The sequence below is a fragment of the Salmo salar genome, unplaced genomic scaffold (genome assembly GCF_965601325.2).
Source record: "Salmo salar unplaced genomic scaffold, fSalSal1 ptg000587l, whole genome shotgun sequence".
Taxonomy (NCBI): Eukaryota; Metazoa; Chordata; class Actinopteri; order Salmoniformes; family Salmonidae; genus Salmo; species Salmo salar.
The window spans coordinates 906,081-930,527 of NW_027675427.1; the positions used below are offsets into that span (position 1 = coordinate 906,081).

At 39.0% G+C, this 24,447-nt stretch overlaps 1 protein-coding gene across 1 annotated transcript in view; it reads left to right on the forward strand.

Moving 5' to 3' along the window:
* Window positions 1–8,610: 8,610 nt before the first annotated feature.
* The window catches only part of LOC145876407 (NLR family CARD domain-containing protein 3-like), a 30,203-nt gene continuing 14,366 nt past the window's right edge, over window positions 8,611–24,447 (forward strand). Inside the window, exons 1-6 of the mRNA XM_082972186.1 lie at window positions 8,611–8,734; window positions 12,260–12,376; window positions 14,003–14,122; window positions 15,087–15,322; window positions 15,488–17,321; window positions 17,653–17,826. Coding sequence (XP_082828312.1) covers window positions 8,667–8,734; window positions 12,260–12,376; window positions 14,003–14,122; window positions 15,087–15,322; window positions 15,488–17,321; window positions 17,653–17,826 — 2,549 coding nt within the window. The 5' untranslated portion in view covers window positions 8,611–8,666. The remainder of the gene's footprint in view (window positions 8,735–12,259; window positions 12,377–14,002; window positions 14,123–15,086; window positions 15,323–15,487; window positions 17,322–17,652; window positions 17,827–24,447) is intronic.

Genomic DNA, 24,447 nt, shown 5'->3' on the forward strand with positions numbered 1-24,447 from the left:
ATTGATACTGATACTGGGTTAACCCTATTGATACTGATACTGGGTTAACCCTGTTTATACTGATACTGGATTAACACTATTAATACTGATACTGGGTTAACCCTATTGATACTGATACTGGGTTAACCCTGTTTATACTGATACTGGGTTAACCCTGTTTATACTGATACTGGGTTAACCCTGTTTATACTGATACTGGGTTAACCATATTTATACTGATACTGGATTAACACTATTAATACTGATACTGGGTTAACCCTGTTTATACTGATACTGGATTAACACTATTAATACTGATACTGGGTTAACCCTATTGATACTGATACTGGGTTAACCCTGTTTATACTGATACTGGGTTAACCCTGTTTATACTGATACTGGGTTAACCCTATTTATACTGATACTGGATTAACACTATTAATACTGATACTGGGTTAACCCTGTTGATACTGATACTGGGTTAACCCTATTTATACTGATACTGGATTAACACTATTGATACTGATACTGGGTTAACCCTGTTTATACTGATACTGGGTTAACCCTATTTATACTGATACTGGATTAACACTATTGATACTGATACTGGGTTAACCCTGTTGATACTGATACTGGGTTAACAGTATTTATACTGATACTGGGTTAACCCTGTTGATACTGATACTGGGTTAACAGTATTTATACTGATACTGGGTTAACCCTATTGATACTGATACTGGGTTAACACTATTTATACTGATACTGGGTTAACACTATTGATACTGATTCTGGGTTAACCCTATTGATACTGATACTGGGTTAACACTATTGATACTGATACTGGGTTAACCCTGTTGATACTGATACTGGGTTAACCCTATTTATACTGATACTGGGTTAACCCTGTTGATACTGATACTGGGTTAACCCTGTTGATACTGATACTGGGTTAACCCTATTTATACTGATACTGGGTTAACCCTGTTGATACTGATACTGGGTTAACCCTGTTGATACTGATACTGGGTTAACCCTGTTGATACTGATACTGGGTTAACACTATTAATACTGATACTGGGTTAACCCTGTTGATACTGATACTGGGTTAACACTATTAATACTGATACTGGGTTAACCCTGTTTATACTGATACTGGGTTAACCCTATTTATACTGATACTGGGTTAACCCTATTGATACTGATACTGGGTTAACCCTGTTTATACTGATACTGGGTTAACCCTATTTATACTGATACTGGGTCAACACTATTTATACTGATACTGGGTTAACCCTGTTTATACTGATACTGGTTTAACACTATTTATACTGATACTGGGTCAACACTATTTATACTGATACTGGGTTAACCCTGTTTATACTGATACTGGGTTAACACTATTTATACTGATACTGGGTCAACACTATTTATACTGATACTGGGTTAACCCTGTTTATACTGATACTGGGTTAACACTATTGATACTGATACTGGGTTAACCCTATTGATACTGATACTGGGTTAACCCTATTGATACTGATACTGGGTTAAACCTATTGGTACTGATACTGGGATAACCCTATTGATACTGATACTGGTTTAACACTATTTATACTGATACTGGGTCAACATTATTTATACTGATACTGGGTTAACCCTGTTTATACTGATACTGGGTTAATACTATTTATACTGATACTGGGTCAACACTATTTATACTGATACTGGGTTAACCCTGTTTATACTGATACTGGGTTAACACTATTGATACTGATACTGGGTTAACCCTATTGATACTGATACTGGGTTAACCCTATTGATACTGATACTGGGTTAACCCTATTGATACTGATACTGGGTTAACCCTGTTTATACTGATACTGGGTTAACCCTATTGATACTGATACTGGGTTAACCCTATTGATACTGATACTGGGTTAACCCTATTGATACTGATACTGGGTTAACCCTATTTATACTGATACTGGGTTAACCCTGTTTATACTGATACTGGGTTAACAGTATTTATACTGATACTGGGTTAACAGTATTTATACTGATACTGGGTTAACACTATTTATACTGATACTGGGTTAACCCTGTTTATACTGATACTGGGTTAACCCTATTAATACTGATACTGGGTTAACAATATTGATACTGATACTGGGTTAACACTATTGATACTGATACTGGGTTAACCCTATTGATACTGATACTGGGTTAACCCTATTTATACTGATACTGGGTTAACCCTGTTTATACTGATACTGGGTTAACACTATCTATACTGATACTGGGTTAACCTATTTATACTGATACTGGGTTAACACTATTGATACTGATACTGGGTTAACCCTATTGATACTGATACTGGGTTAACCCTATTGATACTGATACTGGGTTAACCCTATTGATGCTGATACTGGGTTAACACTATTGATATTGATACTGGGTTAACCCTATTGATGCTGATACTGGGTTAACCCTGTTTATACTGATACTGGGTTAACCCTATTGATGCTGATACTGGGTTAACCCTATCGCTGTGATGCATAGGGTGTTTTCCTTGTTCACTAGCGACCTGGGTTCACTGCTCTGCCCTGCTGTTTGCTACAATATTAATATCATAGACTACCTGTTAAACGAAGAGACACAATAATATGAGTGAAAGGATTTTAGGATAATATCAGTGAGTGTTGATTTAGAGTTGTCTTCTGGGTTCATCCTTGTAGCCGCCTTTATCAACAGGGTGAAATGTAACAAATGACATCAGAGTTGGGAGGTAACCAGGTCCCTGTTTAAATCACCATGACAACCATTTCATTATTTCTCCAGAGCAGCAAGGGAATCTAGAGACTCAACCTTTGTAGAATCACAATCAGCTTTATTCACCAAGTACATTTGCACGTAGGATCTTCATTTGAGCCAGTTTACTACAGCAGGAAAATATTCCTGCAGCAACAAGAAATGTGAATTATCATGGGGATTATAATTAATGGACATTTTTGTAGGGGTTGATACTTAAGTCTGATATCTCTAAGTGGAAATTACAAACTTCAGAAGCCTTTTTAATCCTCAAATACACTACAAGTTTTACATTTCCTGCATTGCAGGAACGTTCTTCTGCAGTAGGGAGTGATCAAAATAAGATCCTACATCTGTACACATAATTGTACATGGGGATATGTATGCGAGTCTATAACATCCAATCACAGAGGTTTACATCAGCTGACAGTTGCAATGTTATCGCTAATAACTCAAACTGCCCTTTTCAGATAAAGACATAAACTCTGTACAGATGTAAGATCTTAATTTGATCACCCTGATGCAGAAAAACTAAACTTGTAGTGTATTTGAGTGTAATTAAACTTTAGAAAAGGTTTTTGAAGATGATAAATTCCACATACTCATTTTATAACTGTTCATTAATTATAATCCATACAATAATTCAAATGTCCTGTTTCTGCAGGATTATTTTCCTGGTGTAGCAAACTGGCTCAAATTAAGATCCAACATCTGCAGCAATATACCTCTCTCTAATGTATGTGGCTCTATTGAGATTCACTTTTGACCATTTGACATCTTGTATTTCCTGTTGTTTAGGCTGGTTGAATGAGCTGCCTGTGAAAGCTACTTCATCTGCAAGAAAACAGGCGGCTGCACCAGTGACTGTCAGAAGTTTTGTGATTTCCTCATATGAACGTGAAAGTAAGTGTGTTGTCTACGCAGTTACAAAAATGGCTGTTGAAACTGTGGCACATATTTCTCGGTAACATTGAATAAATGTGTTGGTATGTAGGAAAGACGGGCAGACTCTCGTACTGTTGGTCTAGACTACCTACAAACTATTATAAGGCTATGATCACTTATCATGCCGACAAACCTGATGTTCTCTGTGAACTGATCTGAACAGGTTTAGGCTGGTCATCTATGATATGTAGGTTATATACAGTACATTCTCTGTCCTGCTACTGGTAGGACTATAACATTATGTTGATCTGAACAGGTTTAGACTGGTCATCTATGATATGTAGGTTATATACAGTACATTCTCTGTCCTGCTACTGGTAGGACTATAACATTATGTTGATCTGAACAGGTTTAGACTGGTCATCTATGATATGTAGGTTATATACAGTACATTCTCTGTCCTGCTACTGGTAGGACTATAACATTATGTTGATCTGAACAGGTTTAGACTGGTCATCTATGATATGTAGGTTATATACAGTACACTCTCTGTCCTGCTACTGGTAGGACTATAACATTATGTTGATCTGAACAGGTTTAGACTGGTCATCTATGATATGTAGGTTATATACAGTACATTCTCTGTCCTGCTACTGGTAGGACTATAACATTATGTTGATCTGAACAGGTTTAGACTGGTCATCTATGATATGTAGGCTATAGCCGAGGTATAGACCTTGATCTGCATATCACTAACAAACTGCTATTATACATTATAACCTAGTCTACTTTAAATAATATAAAATCTCTCACTTGATGCAAAAAACCTTTCTGAATGGTTCAACAATTTCCTCCTTGGATCAATCATGCCCGTTTTAGCCCTTCTGTCTACATTCTCAGATACGTTTAGAAAAGAACAGATTGAAAGACAATAAATAGCCTACTGTTAGTGAATACAAATACGTGTGAGACATGGCCTTGTGTTGCTGTACTGTCTATAACTACCTTAACAAACAGTGACTTATTATTATTGTTGTTGCTGTACTGTCTATAACTACCTTAACAAACAGTGACTTATTATTATTATTGTTGCTGTACTGTCTATAACTACCTTAACAAACAGTGACTTATTATTATTATTATTATTATTATTATTATTATTATTATTATTATTATTATTATTATTATTGTTGCTGAACTGTCTATAACTACCTTAACAAACAGTGACTTATTATTATTATTATAATTAATATTATTATTATTATTGTTGTTGTTCTGTCTATAACTACCTTAACAAACAGTGACTTATTATTATTATTATTATTAATATTTTTATTGTTGCTGTACTGTCTATAACTAACTTAACAAACAGCGACTTATTATTAATATTATTATTATTATTATTATTATTATTATTGTTGCTGTACTGTCTATAACTACTTTAACAAACAGTGACTTGTTATTATTATTATTATTAATATTATTATTTTTGTTATTATTATTATTATTATTATTATTATTATTATTATTATTATTGTTGCTGTACTGTCTATAACTACCTTAACAAACAGTGACTTATTATTATTATTATTATTATTATTGTTGCTGTACTGTCTATAACTACCTTAACAAACAGTGACTTATTATTATTATTATTATTAATGTTATTGTTGCTGTACTGTCTATAACTACCTTAAAAACAGTGACTTATTATTATTATTATTATTATTATTATTATTATTGTTGCTGTTCTGTCTATAACTACCTTAACAAACAGTGACTTATTATTAATTAATTATTATTATTATTATTATTATTGTTGTTATTGTTGTTGTTCTGTCTATAACTACCTTAACAAACAGTGACTTATTATTATTATTATTATTATTATTATTATTGTTGTTGTTGTTGTTCTGTCTATAACTACCTTAACAAACAGTGACTTATTATTATTATTGACAGTTACCATGGAGATGAAATGTCACAACAACATGTTCACGTGATGCTTTAAATCACCTGACTGTTTCTATGTCTGTTAGTAAATGTTTTATTTCTCAAAGAGATAATGAATACATGAGAACAATTGACAGTCAAGAACTAGTTGTCACTGTGTTAACCACAACCAACATGCTGGATCTCTGTTTAGTTGTCACTGTGTTAACCAACATGCTGGATCTCTGTTTAGTTGTCACTGTGTTAACCACAACCAACATGTTGGATCTCTGTTTAGTTGTCACTGTGTTAACCACAACCAACATGCTGGATCTCTGTTTAGTTGTCACTGTGTTAACCACAACCAACATGCTGGATCTCTGTTTAGTTGTCACTGTGTTAACCACAACCAACATGCTGGATATCTGTTTAGTTGTCACTGTGCCTCTTACATCTAGACGTTCCGCTAGCGGAACACCTGCTCTAATATCCAATGATAGGCGTGGCGCGAATTACAAATTCCTCAAAAATACAAAAACTTCATTTTTTCAAACATATTACTATTTCACAGCATTTTAAAGACAAGACTCTCCTTTATCTAACCACACTGTCCGATTTCAAAAAGGCTTTACAGCGAAAGCAAAACATTAGATTATGTCAGCAGAGTTCCAGCCAGAAATAATCAGACACCCATTTTTCAAGCTAGCATATAATGTCACAAAAACTGAGAAGACAGCTAAATGCAGCACTAACCTTTGATGATATTCATCAGATGACACACCTAGGACATTATGTTATACAATACATGCATGTTTTGTTCAATCAAGTTCATATTTATATCAAAAAACAGCTTTTCACATTAGCATGTGACGTTCAGAACTAGCATACCCCCCGCAAACTTCCGGGGAATTTACTAACAATTTACTAAATTACTCACGATAAACGTTCACAAAAACCATAGCAATTATTTTAAGAATTATAGATACAGAACTCCTCTATGCACTCGATATGTCCGATTTTAAAATAGCTTTTTGGTGAAAGCACATTTTGCAATATTCTAAGTACATAGCCCAGCCATCACGGGCTAGCTATTTAGACACCCGGCAAGTTTAGCCTTCACCAAAATCAGATTTACTATATCAAAAATGTTATTACCTTTTGTTGTCTTCGTCAGAATGCACTCCCAGGACTGCTACTTCAATAACAAATGTTGGTTTGGTCCAAAATAATCCATCGTTATATCCGAATAGCGGCATTTTGTTCGTGCGTTCCAGAAACTATCCAAAATGGTAAATCAGGGTCGAGCGCATGGCGCAATTCGTGACAAAAAAATTCTAAATATTCCATTACCGTACTTCGAAGCATGTCAACCGCTGTTTAAAATCAATTTTTATGCAATTTATCTCGTAAAAAAGCGATAATATTCGGACCGGGAATCTCCTTTTCGGCAAACAGAGGAAAAATCACAAAGACGGGGGCGGCCAGGGCCCGCGCCTAAGCCCAAAGTCCCTTGATCGGCCACTTGAGAAAGGCGATAATCTGTTTCAGCCTGGGGCTGGGATGACGACATTCAGGTTTTTCCCGGGCTCTGAGCGCCCATGGAAGACGTAGGAAGTGTCATGTTAGAGCAGAGATCCTTTGTAAAAGATAGAGATGGCAAAGAAGTTCAAGAAATGGTCAGACAGGCCACTTCCTGTAAAGGAATCTCTCAGGTTTTGACCTGCCATTTGAGTTCTGTTATACTCACAGACACCATTCAAACAGTTTTAGAAACTTTGGAGTGTTTTCTATCCAAAACCAATAATTATATGCATATTCTTGTTACTGGGCAGGAGTAGTAACCAGATTAAATAGGGTACGTTTTTTATCCAGCCGTGAAAATACTGCCCCCTAGCCATAACAGGTTAACCACAACCAACATGCTGGATCTCTGTTTAGTTTTTAATGTGTTAACCACAACCAACATGCTGGATTTCTGTTTAGTTGTCACTGTGTTAACCACAACCAACATGCTTGATCTCTGTTTAGTTGTCACTGTGTTGACCACAACCAACATGCTGGATCTCTGTTTAGTTGTCACTGTGTTAACCACAACCAACATGTTGGATCTCTGTTTAGTTGTCACTGTGTTAACCACAACCAACATGCTGGATCTCTGTTTACAGGGGTCAGTGCTCTAAAATGAGTCTCTCTGGGGAGAGAGAGGAGGGGGGCCCTGCCTCTAAAATGAGTCTCTCTGGGGAGAGAGAGGAGGGGGCCCCTGCCTCCAAAATGCATCTCTCTGGGGGACATGACACCAAAGCTAAGAGGTAAGATGACAATTTTATGAAGAATTGATTTAGTTTATTTCCTAAATAAATAGCTATCTTAAGGTGAATGCACTTACTGTAAATCTCTCTGGATAAGAGCATCTGCTAAATCAGGGGTTCTCAATCCGGGGTCTGTGGAGGTACTGCAGGGGTTCTGCAGGAAGCATGGGGAGTGGTGGTGTATCCAGGGAGAAAACTAAACTAATATTCTGAAATGTCATTGTGGTCTTATGTTCCCATCTATTGGAATTATTTAGCAACTGCAGTAGTGCTGAAAAAATGTGTTATTCCTTACTAAAGTTGTAATTACTCAGAATTACTAGTTAATTTTATCACTTACAATCATAAAATAAGAAATTATACCATAACAAACAATTAAACTGACATAAACCAAAATCACTATATATGTAGTTATTTAGTTAATTACCAAATTGAGCCGGTCGGTCACATTTGAGAGTGAGGGAGATATATAGCATTTTGCATAAAAAAAACATGATTTTTGTCTCTCTGAAATGAAACCATCAAGTGATAGATTTTAAACAAATCCTTGTCTGTGAGAGATGTAATAATTAATACATAATTTTTTTAAACAATAAAAGCTCATTTCTGTAAAGTGATATGTTGCGTTTTGGAACTCTTCTTATGTTTCCCATCTGAGATCAGAGTAGATGAGAGATGTAATGTTTGTCTCTGTTGTGTTGAAGTCCAATCAAGCAGGAGAGACCAGCCTCCCCTGTTCCCAGCTGTGTGTCCATGAAGAGTGACCGGTCTATGGAACCTCCTATGAAGTTTAGAGGGGGAGACTTTTCTACTGAACAAAGGTAAGAAGAACTCATGGGTCATGGTCAGTGAGTTAAACAACACTCTCTCTAGTCATTTCTACTCTCCCATTTTCCCATTTATTTTTTCAATTTTCATAGTCCTTAAACAATATTAAACAAACACAACATTCCCTCCCTGTTTGTGTGTGTGTGTGTGTGTGTGTGTGTGTGTGCACTCCCTGGATGAAGAGATATAATCTCTATCCTGATTGCCTAGTCACTTTTACCCCTACCGACATGTACATATTACCTCAACTACCTGGTACCCCTGCACATTGACTCAGTACTGGTAATCCTTATAGTCTCATTATTACCTCAACTACCTGGTACCCCTGCACATTGACTCAGTACTGGTACTCCTTATAGTCTCATTATTACCTCAACTAACTCGTACCCCTGCACATTGACTCAGTACTGGTAATCCTTATAGTCTCATTATTACCTCAACTACCTGGTACCCCTGCACATTGACTCAGTACTGGTACTCCTTATAGCCTCATTATTACCTCAACTACCTGGTACCCCTGCACATTGACTCAGTACTGGTACTCCTTATAGTCTCATTATTACCTCAACTACCTGGTACCCCTACACATTGACTCAGTACTGGTAATCCTTATAGTCTCATTATTACCTCAACTACCTGGTACCCCTGCACATTGATTCAGTACTGGTACTCCTTATAGTCTCATTATTACCTCAACTACCTGGTACCCCTGCACATTGACTCAGTACTGGTACTCCTTGTAGCCTCATTATTACCTAAACTACCTGGTACCCCTGCACATTGACTCAGTACTGGTACTCCTTATAGTCTCATTATTACCTCAAATACCTGGTACCCCTGCACATTGACTCAGTACTGGTACTCCTTATAGTCTCATTATTACCTCAACTACCTGGTACCCCTGCACATTGACTCAGTACTGGTACTCCTTATAGCCTCATTATTACCTCAACTACCTGGTACCCCTGCACATTGACTCAGTACTGGTACTCCTTATAGCCTCATTATTACCTCAACTACCTGGTACCCCTGCACATTGACTCAGTACTGGTACTCCTTATAGTCTCATTATTACCTCAACTACCTGGTACCCCTACACATTGACTCAGTACTGGTAATCCTTATAGTCTCATTATTACCTCAACTACCTGGTACCCCTGCACATTGATTCAGTACTGGTACTCCTTATAGTCTCATTATTACCTCAACTACCTGGTACCCCTGCACATTGACTCAGTACTGGTACTCCTTATAGTCTCATTATTACCTCAACTACCTGGTACCCCTGCACATTGACTCAGTACTGGTACTCCTTATAGTCTCATTATTACCTCAACTACCTGGTACCCCTGCACATTGACTCAGTACTGGTACTCCTTATAGCCTCATTATTACCTCAACTACCTGGTACCCCTGCACATTGACTCAGTACTGGTACTCCTTATAGTCTCATTATTACCTCAACTACCTGGTACCCCTGCACATTGACTCAGTACTGGTACTCCTTATAGTCTCATTATTACCTCAACTACCTGGTACCCCTGCATATTGACTCAGTACTGGTACTCCTTATAGTCTCATTATTACCTCAACTACCTGGTACCCCTGGACATTGACTCAGTACTGGTACTCCTTATAGTCTCATTATTACCTCAACTACCTGGTACCCCTGCACATTGACTCAGTACTGGTACTCCTTATAGTCTCATTATTACCTCAACTACCTGGTACCCCTGCACATTGACTCAGTATTGGTACTCCTTATAATCTCATTATTACCTCAACTACCTGGTACCCCTGCACATTGACTCAGTACTGGTACTCCTTATAGTCTCATTATTACCTCAACTACCTGGTACCCCTGCACATTGACTCAGTACTGGTACTCCTTATAGTCTCATTATTACCTCAACTACCTGGTACCCCTGCACATTGACTCAGTACTGGTACTCCTTATAGTCTCATTATTACCTCAACTACCTGGTACACCTGCACATTGACTCAGTACTGGTACTCCTTATAGTCTCATTATTACCTCAACTACCTGGTACCCTGCACATTGACTCAGTACTGGTAATCCTTATAGCCTCATTATTACCTCAACTACCTGGTACCCCTGCACATTGACTCAGTACTGGTACTCCTTATAGTCTCATTATTACCTCAACTACCTGGTACCCCTGCACATTGACTCAGTACTGGTACTCCTTATAGTCTCATTATTACCTCAACTACCTGGTACCCCTGCACATTGACTCAGTACTGGTACTCCGTATAGCCTGATCTCTGAGAGTGAGACAGAAATATACTCTTACTGTGTTAAACCTAGCAGTTCTACTGATTTCTCTGAGAGGCAGATATATATTATTACTGTGTTAAACCTAGCAGTACTACTGATTTCTCTGAGAATGAGGCAGATATATATTATTACTGTGTTAAACCTAGCAGTACTACTGATTTCTCTGAGAGTGAGGCAGATATATATTATTACTGTGTTAAACCTAGCAGTACTACTGATTTCTCTGAGAGTGAGGGAGATATATATTATTACTGTGTTAAACCTAGCAGTACTACTGATTTCTCTGAGAGGCAGATATATATTATTACTGTGTTAAACCTAGCAGTACTACTGATTTCTCTGAGAGTGAGACAGAAATATACTCTTACTGTGTTAAACCTAGCAGTTCTACTGATTTCTCTGAGAGGCAGATATATATTATTACTGTGTTAAACCTAGCAGTACTACTGATTTCTCTGAGAATGAGGCAGATATATATTATTACTGTGTTAAACCTAGCAGTACTACTGATTTCTCTGAGAGTGAGGCAGATATATATTATTACTGTGTTAAACCTAGCAGTACTACTGATTTCTCTGAGAGTGAGGGAGATATATATTATTACTGTGTTAAACCTAGCAGTACTACTGATTTCTCTGAGAGGCAGATATATATTATTACTGTGTTAAACCTAGCAGTACTACTGATTTCTCTGAGAGTGAGACAGATATATATTATTACTGTGTTAAACCTAGCAGTACTACTGATTTCTCTGAGAGGCAGATATATATTATTACTGTATTAAACCTAGCAGTACTACTGATTTCTCTGAGAGGCAGAAATATATTATTACTGTGTTAAACCTAGCAGTACTACTGATTTCTCTGAGAGTGAGGCAGATATATATTATTACTGTATTAAACCTAGCAGTACTACTGATTTCTCTGAGAGTGAGGCAGATATACGTAAAGCATTTTGAAAATAAAAACATTTGACTCTGAAATGAAAACATCAAATGATACATTATAAACATGTACATGTCGGTCATTGAAAAATTGCATGCCATGATTAGGGAGTTAAAAAACACCTATCTCATTTATAATTTCTTTAAACAATAAAAGTTAACATATGAATGTTTCTGAAAGTGATATATAGCGTTTTGTAATGAAACTCTTCTTATGTTTCCCATCTGAGATCAGAGTAGATGAGAGATGTAATGTTTGTCTCTGTTGTGTTAAAGTCTAATCAAACAGGGGAAACCAGCCTCCCCTGTACCCAGCTGTGTGTCCATGAAGAGTGACCAGTCTATGGATCCTCCCATACTGTTTAGAGAGGGAGACTTTTCTACTGAACAAAGGTAAGAAGAACTCATGGGTCATGGTCAGTGAGTTAAACAACACTGTCTCTAGTCATTTCTCCTCTCCCATTTTCACATTTCTTTTGGTTGTTTTCATAATCCATAGGCTAATACTTTAGTCCATTTTCATAGTCCTAAAACAATATTAAACAAACACAACGTTCCCTCCCTGTGTGTGTGTGTGTGTGTGTGTGTGTGTGTGTGTGTGTGTGTGTGTGTGTGTGTGTGTGTGTGTGTGTGTGTGTGTGCTCTCCCTGGATGAGGAGATATAATCTCTATCCTGATTGCCTAGTCACTTTTATCCTTACCTACATGTACATATTACCTCAATTACCTGGTACCCCTGCACATTGACTCAGTACTGGTACTCCTTATAGTCTCATTATTACCTCAACTACCTGGTACCCCTGCATATTGACTCAGTACTGGTACTCCTTATAGTCTCATTATTACCTCAACTACCTGGTACCCCTGCATATTGACTCAGTACTGGTAATCCTTATAGTCTCATTATTACCTCAACTACCTGGTACCCCTGCACATTGACTCAGTACTGGTACTCCTTATAGTCTCATTATTAGCTCAACTACCTGGTACCCCTGCACATTGACTCAGTACTGGTACTCCTTATAGTCTCATTATTACCTCAACTACCTGGTACCCCTGCACATTGACTCAGTACTGGTACTCCTTATAGTCTCATTATTAGCTCAACTACCTGGTACCCCTGCACATTGACTCAGTACTGGTAGTCCTTATAGTCTCATTATTACCTCAACTACCTGGTACCCCTGCACATTGACTCAGTACTGGTACTCCTTATAGTCTCATTATTACCTCAACTACCTGGTACCCCTGCACATTGACTCAGTACTGGTACTCCTTATAGTCTCATTATTACCTCAACTACCTGGTACCCCTGCACATTGACTCAGTACTGGTACTCCTTATAGTCTCATTATTACCTCAACTACCTGGTACCCCTGCACATTGACTCAGTACTGGTACTCCTTATAGTCTCATTATTACCTCAACTACCTGGTACCCCTGCACATTGACTCAGTACTGGTACTCCTTATAGTCTCATTATTACCTCAACTACCTGGTACCCCTGCATATTGACTCAGTACTGGTACTCCTTATAGTCTCATTATTACCTCAACTACCTGGTACCCCTGCATATTGACTCAGTACTGGTACTCCGTATAGTCTCATTATTGTTTGTTTTATTGTGTTCTGTTTGACTGGTACTGTATATATAGACATATTGATGTTTTATTGTGTTACTGTTTGACTGGTACTGTACATATGGACATACTATAAAGTATGTGCATCAATAGACTCTGAAGGATTCAAGTGGAACTGAGATGAAGTGAATCAGTATCTGTATGTGACAACTCAATATTAGGAGGGTGTTCTTAATGTTTTACATTTATTTTGTTTGTTGATGTTTGTTGATTAATGTAATGTCACATAATTCAATGCTTAATTAATATAATGGCACATATTTTAATGCTTTATGTCAGCATATATTTTAGTGCTTTATGTAATGTATTTTATCTATTGAAATATGGTTTTATATATTATATATATTGTAGTTTGATGGTGATTCATTATGTTTTCCAGATTCTCTAACCAAACTCTGAGATCAGTCTCTCCAGTACCCAGTCATCTGTCCATGAAGAGTGACTCCTCTATGCATCATCCTATACAGTTTAATAATGGATCAGGGACCTTTGACCCCAGGTAAGTTACTGGTCAGAATTGATGATATTTCTATTGAAGAGGAGAACCTTCAAGATCTGAAACCAGATGTATTTTGAGTATCTGAGTATATACTGTAAAGCATCTGCTTATCATTTGTTGTTTATGTCATATATCTTTTATACAGTGAGTGTACAAAACATTATGAACACCTGCTTTTTCCATGACATAGATTGACAAGGTGAATCCAGGTGAAAGCAATGATCCCTTATTGATGCCACTTGTTAAATCCACTTCAATCTGTGTCGATGAAGGGGAGGTTAAAGAAGTATTTTTAAGCCTTGAGACAATTGAGACATGGATTGTGTATGTGTGCCATTCAGAGGGTGAATGAGCAAGTCAATATATTTAAGTGCCTTTGAATGGGGTTTTGTGGTAGGTCTCAGGCACAAAATTCTAGTAATGGTGTTGTGGACATGTTATTCATTCCAGAGGCTACTACCACACTCAGACAGCACAGTATACTGTTCCCAGCTGTCTGTCTATGAACACAGTATACTGTTCCCAGCTGTCTGTCTATGAACACAGTATACTGTTCCCAGCTGTCTGTCTATGAACAGTGACTTCTCCATGCATCATCCTGTTAATTCCAGTGGTGGAAGATCAATCACCTTTGACCGAAGGTCACCACATTTTGAGAATCTTCAAGATGTCATATAGATATGTTGTTGTAATTTGTAATTTGTTGTAACTGAGTTTATTAGAGTAATTACTGCACCCTCTTATATCTCTGTAGTGGATGGTCTACTCTGTTAGAGGATCAGTATCTCTCCTTTATCTCTGTAGTGGATGGTCTACTCTGTTAGAGGATCAGTATCTCTCCTTTATCTCTGTAGTGGATGGTCTACTCTGTTAGAGGATCAGTATCTCTCTCTCTCCTTTATCTCTGTAGTGGATGGTCTACTCTGTTAAAGGATCAGTATCTCTCTCTCCTTTATCTCTGTAGTGGATGGTCTACTCTGCCAGAGGATCAGTCCAGGTGTGCAGTGTGCCAGCAGGTTCTGAGGGATCCAGTCTCTATCACCTGTGGACACAGGTTCTGCAGACAGTGCATCACCAGATACTGGGAGAAACCTGCTCCTTCAGGAGACTATGACTGTCCTCAGTGTAGAAAGAGATCCAGAACACTTCCTGTACTACAGCACCTGAGGGAACCTAATGATGCAAGAGGCTCTGAAAACAGTAAGACCACTTGCAGACCTGTGCTAAGTCAATACCTCAATATGATTTAAATGTAGTTAACTACAATAATATGAGATAATATAAGTTACTGTAGTTGTGGAGGCCCACATTTCATCCTGTCAATGACTGTGTCTGATACACATCCATTTTACTCCTCCCTTGTAGTGGATGACAGCCTGCAGAGAGCTATAGTAAACCATAAAGACAGTCTGCAGAGAGCTATAGTAAACCATAAAGACAGTCTGAAAAGGAGGTATGAATGTGTGATAGAAGGCATGGAAACAGCAGGGAACCAAACTCCCCTCAACAGGATTTACACAGAGCTCTACATCACAGAAGGAGAGAGTGAAGGGGTTAACAATGAACATGAGGTGTGGCAGCTAGAGACAGCATCCAGGACACCAACCTCACATGACACAGCAATCCACTGCAATGACATCTTTAAACCCTTACCTGGCCAAGAGAGAAGCATCAGAACTGTGCTGACCAAGGGCATCGCTGGCATCGGAAAAACAGTCTCTGTGCAGACGTTCATCCTAGACTGGGCTGAAGGGAAGGCAAACCAAGATGTGGAGATCATATTTGTGCTTCCTTTCCGGGAGCTGAACTTGATCAAAGATCTCCAGTACAGTCTTCTCAGGCTTTTAAATGACTTCCACACAGAACTAGACATAGGCAATGCAAAGAAACTCACTGCCTGTAAAGCTATGTTCATCTTTGATGGTTTGGATGAAAGCAGACTTCCATTAGATTTCCAGCACAATGAAAAGGTGTCTGATGTCACCCAGACATCATCTGTTGATGTTCTGCTGACAAACCTCATCAAGGGGAATCTGCTTCCCTCTGCTCTCCTATGGATAACCTCCCGACCTGCAGCAGCCAATCAGATCCCCCCTAAGTGTATTGACCAGGTGACAGAGGTACGAGGGTTCAATGACCCACAGAAGGAGGAGTACTTCAGGAAGAGATTCAGTGATGATGACCTGGCCAGCAGAATCATCTCACACATAAAGACATCAAGGAGCCTCCACATCATGTGCCACATGCCGGTGTTCTGTTGGATTTCTGCAATAGTCTTTGAACACATGTTGAGTACAGACAAGAAGAGAGAGATGCCCACGACTCTGACTGAGATGTCCATACACTTCCTGCTCATTCAGACCAGCCTGAAGAACCAGAAGTATCATGGAAGAGATGAGATGGATCAAGAGGAGCTCATGGAGTCAGATAAGGAAATTCTTCTGAAGCTGGGGAGGCTGGCGTTTGAAAATCTGGAGAAGGGTAATCTCATGTTCTATGAAGAAGACCTGAAAGAGTGTGGCCTTGATGTCAAAGAAGCCTCAGTGTACTCAGGAGTGTGCACACAAATCTTTAAAGAAGAGTCTGTGTTATTTCAGAGAGTGGTGTACTGCTTTGTTCATCTCAGCATTCAGGAGTTTCTCTCAGCTGTCTACATGTACCATTGTTACACAACCAGGAACATGGATGCACTGAAGCCCTTCCTCAAGAGAAAGTCTAGAGGTGCGTCTGAAGAGCTAACCTTGCATGAGCTGCTGAAGAGTACCGTGGATAAAGCCTTGGAGAGTAAGAATGGACACCTGGACCTTTTTGTCCGCTTCCTTCATGGCATGTCACTGGAGTCCAATCAGAAACTCCTACGAGGTCTGGTGGCACAGACAGAAAGCAGTCCGGAGAGCGTCCAGAAAACAATCCGATCCCTTAAGGTGATGCAAAGGAAGAACATGTCCCCTGAGAGGTGCATCAATCTCTTCCACTGTCTGATAGAGATGAAAGACCATTCAGTACAGAAGTTCATCGAAGTGTACTTGAGGTCAGAAAAGAGATCCAAAAACCTCACACATGCTCAGTGTTCAGCGCTGGCCTACATGCTGCAGATATCAGAGGAGGTTCTGGATGTGTTTAACCCAAAGGAATACAAGACATCAGAGGAGGGTCGTAGGAGACTGGTCCCAGCTGTGAGAGGCTGCAGGAAAGCTCTGTAAGTATCACTGTAAATATCGCACACCAAAATAAATTGTAGTTATAGCAGTATTTTCATTGGCTGACTGGCTCTGTAAGTAATCATGAGACTATCCCACAGACCAAACTTTACTGAATGTAGGAACAACAGTATTTTCATTGGCTGACTAAACTTTCTATCAGCTGAAAACTCTTAAACTACAAAACAAACTAATCAGTAAAGTTGTAGCATTGAGCCATGAATGCACAGCCTGTACATTATTCGTGCACCATAACGGTGTAAGCTAGGAAAGCTGAGAATAACTTTTTAATACAACCTGTATGTCATTGTATTTCTTCTGTGTTTGCAGACTAGCTGGCTGTAAACTCACAGACACATCCTGTGAAGTGTTGGCCTCAGTTCTCAGTTCAAACCCCTCACACCTGAGAGAGCTGGACCTGAGTAACAATGACCTGAAGGATTCAGGAGTGAAGCTGCTCTCTGCTGGACTGGGGAATCCCCACTGTAAACTGGAGACTCTGAGGTCAGTATTCCTGTAGTTGGTCAACAAGTGATAACTGTTCACCAGATCCACATGTGTTTACCAGACACATAGTCCACACCATATGTGTTTGGACAGTGAAGCTTACAGTTTTAAATGTGGTGCTATGCTCCAGCATTTTGGATTTGAGATGTTTCATATCAGGTGACAGTACAGAATGTCACCTTTTATTTGAGGGTATTTTCATACATAGCTGTGTTACTGTTATTAAGAAAGGAAAGCACTTTATGTATTTAGTTCTCCCATTTGAAAAAGTTGTACATATTCGGACAAATTCACTTATATTGTATTAAAGTTGTCATAAGTTTAGTATTTAGTCCCATGTTCCATGCCTGCAGTGATTACATCAAGCTTGTGATTCTACAAACTTGTTGAATTCATTTGCAGTTTGTCTTGGTTGTGTTTTGGATGATGTTTTTCCTAATAGAAACTGATTGGTGAATAATGTCCTGTCATTTTGGAGTCACTTCACTTGTATTGTCAGTAAGAATAGAAGATGTTTCTGAACACTTCTACATTCATGTGGATGCTACCATGATTATGAATAATCAGGAATGAATCGTGAATAATGATAAATGAGAAATTTACAGAGGCACAAAGATCAGACCCCCTCTGTTATTGGTGTTATTCTGTATACTTCTGGCCCTTCTTTGGACACTGTGTTAACTAACCTCCAGATGAGCATCAATGCCATACAGCTCTCCTTCCGTGGCCTCCAACTGCTCTTAAATACAAGTAAAACTAAATGCATTCTCTTTAACCGATAGCTGCCTGCACCTGCCCGCCTGTCCAGCATCACTACTCTGGACGGTTCTGACTTAGAATATGTGGACAACTACAAATACCTGGGTGTCTGGTTAGACTGTAAGCTCTCCTTCCAGACTCACATTAAGCATCTCCAATCCAAAGTTAAATCTAGAATTGGCTTCCTATTTCGCAACATAGCATCCTTCACTCATGCTGCCAAACATACCCTTATAAAACTGACCATCCTACCGATCCTCGACTTCGGCGATGTCATTTACAAAATAGCCTCCAATACCCTACTCAATACATTGGATGCAGTCTATCACAGTGCCATCCGTTTTGTCACCAAAGCCCCATATACAGTGGGGGAAAAAAGTATTTGATCCCCTGCTGATTTTGTACGTTTGCCCACTGACAAAGAAAGGATCAGTCTATAATTTTAATGGTTTATTTGAACAGTGAGAGACAGAATAACAACAAAAACATCCAGAAAAACGCATGTCAGAAATGTTATAATTTGATTTGCATTTTAATGAGGGAAATAAGTATTTGACCCCCTCTCAATCAGAAAGATTTCTGGCTCCCAGGTGTCTTTTATACAGGTAACGAGCTGAGATTAGGAGCACACTCTTAACCTCTTACATCTAGACGTTCCGCTAGCGGAACACCTGCTCCAATATCCAATGATAGGCGTGGCGCGAATTACAAATTCCTCAAATATACAAAAACTTCAATTTTTCAAACATATGACTATTTCACAGCATTTTAAAGACAAGACTCTCCTTTATCTAACCACACTGTCCGATTTCAAAAAGGCTTTACAGCGAAAGCAAAACATTAGATTATGTCAGCAGAGTACCAAGCCAGAAATAATCAGACACCCATTTTTCAAGCTAGCATATAATGTCACAAAAACCCAGAAGACAGATAAATGCAGCACTAACCTTTGATGATCTTCATCAGATGACACACCTAGGACATTATGTTATACAATACATGCATGTTTTGTTCAATCAAGTTCATATTTATATCAAAAAACAGCTTTTTACATTAGCATGTGACGTTCAGAACTAGCATACCCCCCGCAAACTTCCGGGGAATTTACTAACAATTTACTTAATTACTCACGATAAACGTTCACAAAAAGCATAACAATTATTTTAAGAATTATAGATACAGAACTCCTCTATGCACTCGATATGTCCGATTTTAAAATAGCTTTTTGGTGAAAGCACATTTTGCAATATTCTAAGTACATAGCCCAGCCATCACGGGCTAGCTATTTAGACACCCGGCAAGTTTAGCCTTCACCAAAATCAGATTTAATATAACAAAAATGTTATTACCTTTGTTGTCTTCGTCAGAATGCACTCCCAGGACTGCTACTTCAATAACAAATGTTGGTTTGGTCCCAAATAATCCATCGTTATATCCGAATAGCGGCGTTTTGTTCGTGCGTTCCAGAAACTATCCGAAATGGTAAATCAGGATCGTGCGCATGGCGCAATTCGTGACAAAAATTTCTAAATATTCCATTACCGTACTTCGAAGCATGTCAACCGCTGTTTAAAATCAATTTTTATGCAATTTATCTCGTAAAAAAGCGATAATATTCCGACCGGGAATCTCCTTTTCGGCAAACAGAGGAAAAATCACAAAGACGGGGGCGGCCAGTGCACGCGCCTAAGCCCACAGTCCCTTGATCGGCCACTTGAGAAAGGCGATAATGTGTTTCAGCCTGGGGCTGGGATGACGACATTCAGGTTTTTCCCGGGCTCTGAGAGCCTATGGAAGACGTAGGAAGTGTCACGTTAGAGCAGAGATCCTTTATAATAGATAGAGATGGCAAAGAAGTTCAAGAAATGGTCAGGCAGGCCACTTCCTGTAAAGGAATCTCTCAGGTTTTGACCTGCCATTTGAGTTCTGTTATACTCACAGACACCATTCAAACAGTTTTAGAAACTTTGGAGTGTTTTCTATCCAAAGCCAATAATTATATGCATATTCTAGTTACTGGGCAGGAGTAGTAACCAGATTAAATCGGGTACGTTTTTTATCCAGCCGTGAAAATACTGCCCCCTAGCCATAACAGGTTAAAACCTCTTACATCTAGATGTTCCGCTAGCGGAACACCGCTCCAATATCCAATGATAGGCGTGGCGCGAATTACAAATTCCTCTAAAATCCGAAAACTTCCATTGTTCAAACATATGACTATTTTACACCATTTTAAAGACAAGACTCTCCTTTATCTAACCACATTGTCCGATTTCAAAAAGGCTTTACAACGAAAGCAAAACATTTGATTATTTCAGGAGAGTACCCAGCCAGAAATAATTCACACCCATTTTTCAAGCTAGCATATATGTCACAAAAAACAAAACCACAGCTAAATGCAGCACTAACCTTTGATGATCTTCATCAGATGACACTCCTAGGACATTATGTTATACAATACATGCATGTTTTGTTCAATCAAGTTCATATTTATATCAAAAAACAGCTTTTTACATTAGCATGTGACGTTCAGAACTAGCATACCTACCGAAACTTCCGGTGAATTTACTAAATTACTCACGATAAACGTTCTCAAAAAACATAAAAATTATTTTAAGAATTATAGATACAAAACTCCTTTATGCAATCGCTATGTCCGATTTTAAAATAGCTTTTCGGTGAAAGCACATTTTGCAATATTCTGAGTAGATAGCCCGGCCATCCTGGCTAGCTATTTTGACACGCACCAAGTTTGGCACTCACCAAACTCAGATTTACTATAAGAAAAATTGGATTACCTTTGCTGTTCTTTGTCAGAATGCACTCCCGGGACTTCTACTTCAACACCCAATGTTGTTTTGGTTCCAAATAATCCATAGTTATATTCAAATAGCGGCGTTTTGTTCTTGCGTTCAAGACACTATCCAAAGGGTGACGCGCCGGCGCATATCTTGACAAAAAATTTGAAAATATTCCATTACCGTACTTCGAAGCATGTCAAACGCTGTTTAAAATAAATTTTTATGCGATTTTTCTCGTAAATTAGCGATAATATTCCGACCGGGAGACGTCGTTTTCGTTCAAAGACTGAAAATGTAAAATGGACTCTTCACGTGCATGCGCACGCCCGTTTCATTGTTCTCAGATCGACCACTATCCAAATGTGCTACTGTTTTTCAGCCAGGGACTGCAGAGTCATCATTCAACGTTCTGGCACCTTCTGAGAGCCTATGGGAATCTTAGAAAATGTCACGTTACAGCAGAGATCCTCTGTTTTCGATAAAGAGGCTATAGAAGGCCAAGAAATGGTCAGACAGGGCACTTCCTGTTTAGAATCTTCTCAGGTTTTGGCCTGCCATATGAGTTCTGTTATACTCTGTTATACTCACAGACACCATTCAAACAGTTTTAGAAACTTTAAGGTGTTTTCTATTGAAATCAAACAATTATATACATTTTTTATCCGGCCGTGAAAATACTGCCCCCTATCCTAAACAGGTTAAAGGGAGTGCTCCTAACCGCAACTTGTTACCTGTAAAAAAAGACACCTGTCCACAGAAGCAATCAATCAATCAGATTCCAAACTCTCCACCATGGCCAAGACCAAAGAGCTCTCCAAGGATGTCAAGGACAAGATTGTAGACCTACACAAGGCTGGAATGGGCTACACGACCATCGCCAAGCAGCTTGGTGAGAAGGTGACAACATTTGGTGCGATTATTCGCAAATGGAAGAAACACAAAATAACTGTCAATATCCCTCGGCCTGGGGCTCCATGCAAGATCTCACCTCGTGGAGTTGCAATGATCATGAGAACGGTGAGGAATCAGCCCAGAACTCCACGGGAGGATCTTGTCAATGATCTCAAGGCAGCTGGGACCATAGTCACCAAGAAAACAATTGGTAACACACTATGCCGTGAAGGACTGAAATCCTGCAGCGCCCGCAAGGTCCCCCTGCTCAAGAAAGCACATATACATGCCCGTCTGAAGTTTGCCAATGAACATCTGAATGATTCAGAGGACAACTGGGTGAAAATTTTGTGGTCAGATGAGACCAAAATGGAGCTCTTTGACATCAACTCAACTCGCCGTGTTTGGAGGAGGAGGATTGCTGCCTATGACCCCAAGAACACCATCTCCACCGTCAAACATGGAGGTGGAAACATTATGTTTTGGGGGTGTTTTTCTGCTAAGGGGACAGGACAACTTCACTGCATCAAAGGGACGATAGACGGGGCCATGTACCGTCAAATCTTGGGTGAGAACCTCCTTCCCTCAGCCAGGGCATTGAAAATGGGTTGTGGATGGGTATTCCAGCATGACAATGACCCAAAACACACGGCCAAGGCAACAAAGGAGTGGCTCAAGAAGAAGCACATTAAGGTCCTGGAGTGGCCTAGCCAGTCTCCAGACCTTAATCCCATAGAAAATCTGTGGAGGGAGCTGAAAGGTTTGAGTTGCCAAACGTCAGCCTCGAAACCTTAATGACTTGGAGAAGATCTGCTAAGAGGAGTGGGACAAAATCACTCCTGAGATGTGTGCAAACCTGGTGGCCAACTACAAGAAAGGGTTTTGCCACCAAGTACTAAGTCATGTTTTGCAGAGGGGTCAAATACTCATTTCCCTCATTAAAATGCGAATAATTGTATAACATTTTTGACACGCGTTTTTCTTGATTTTTTTGCTGTTATTCTGTCTCTCACTGTTCAAATAAACCTACCATTAAAATTATAGACTGATCATTTCTTTGTCAGTGGGCAAACGTACAAAATCAGCAGGGGATCAAAAACTTTTTTCCCCCACTGTACTACCCACCACTGCGACCTGTACGCTCTCGTTGTCTGGCCCTCGCTTCATACTCGTCGCTAAACCCACTGGCTCCAGGTCATCTACAAGACCCTGCTAGGTAAAGTCCCCCCTTATCTCAGCTCACTGGTCACCATAGCAGCACCCACCTGTAGCACGCGCTCCAGCAGGTATATCTCCCTGGTCACCCCCAAAGCCAATTCCTCCTTCGGCCACCTCTTCTTCCAGTTCTCTGCTGCCAATGACTGGAACGAACTACAAAAATCTCTAAAACTGGAAACACTTATCTCCCTCACTAGCTTTAAGCACCAGCTGTCAGAGCAGCTCACAGATTACTGCACCTGTACATAGCCCATCTATAATTTAGCCCAACTACCTCTTCCCCTACTGTATTTATATATTTAGCTCCTTTGCACCCCATTATTTCTACTTTGCACTTTCTTCCACTGCATATCTACCATTCCAGTGTTTTACTTGCTATATTGTATTTACTTTGCCACCATGGCCTTTTTTTGCCTTTACCTCCCTTATTTCACTTCATTTGCTCACATTGTATATAGACTTATTTTTCTACTGTATTATTGACTGTATGTTTGTGTAATATCCTTGTTTGAACCAAGTATTGAGTTTATTTGTTATAATTAATTGGTATTATATTTAAAAGATGACTGAATTGCTCCTAAACTGTAATGTTGTTAATGCATTATGCTTTTTGAAGAAATATTTATTTAATGTATAAGTGAATAGTTTGTTTTACTTTGAAGTTTACGTTTTGACCAATAAGGTCGCTTGTTAAGTTGTGGCCAATGGGAGTTGACCTGGTTAACTGGAGGGAAAAAGACGTTGATGAAAGGATGGACGTTTTACCTCAGGACGGTTGGTGAAGAAAAATTATAAAAGAAGACGACAGAACTACAACAAAACCCATAGCTACTAAGACATGAAGGGAAATACATGTTTTATTTAATAAAATAGTTGTTATAATTTAGTTCAAACTTAGTAAAGACTGAAGCTACCGTCTCGTCGTGGAGGTATTAGCCAGCTAGAGGTT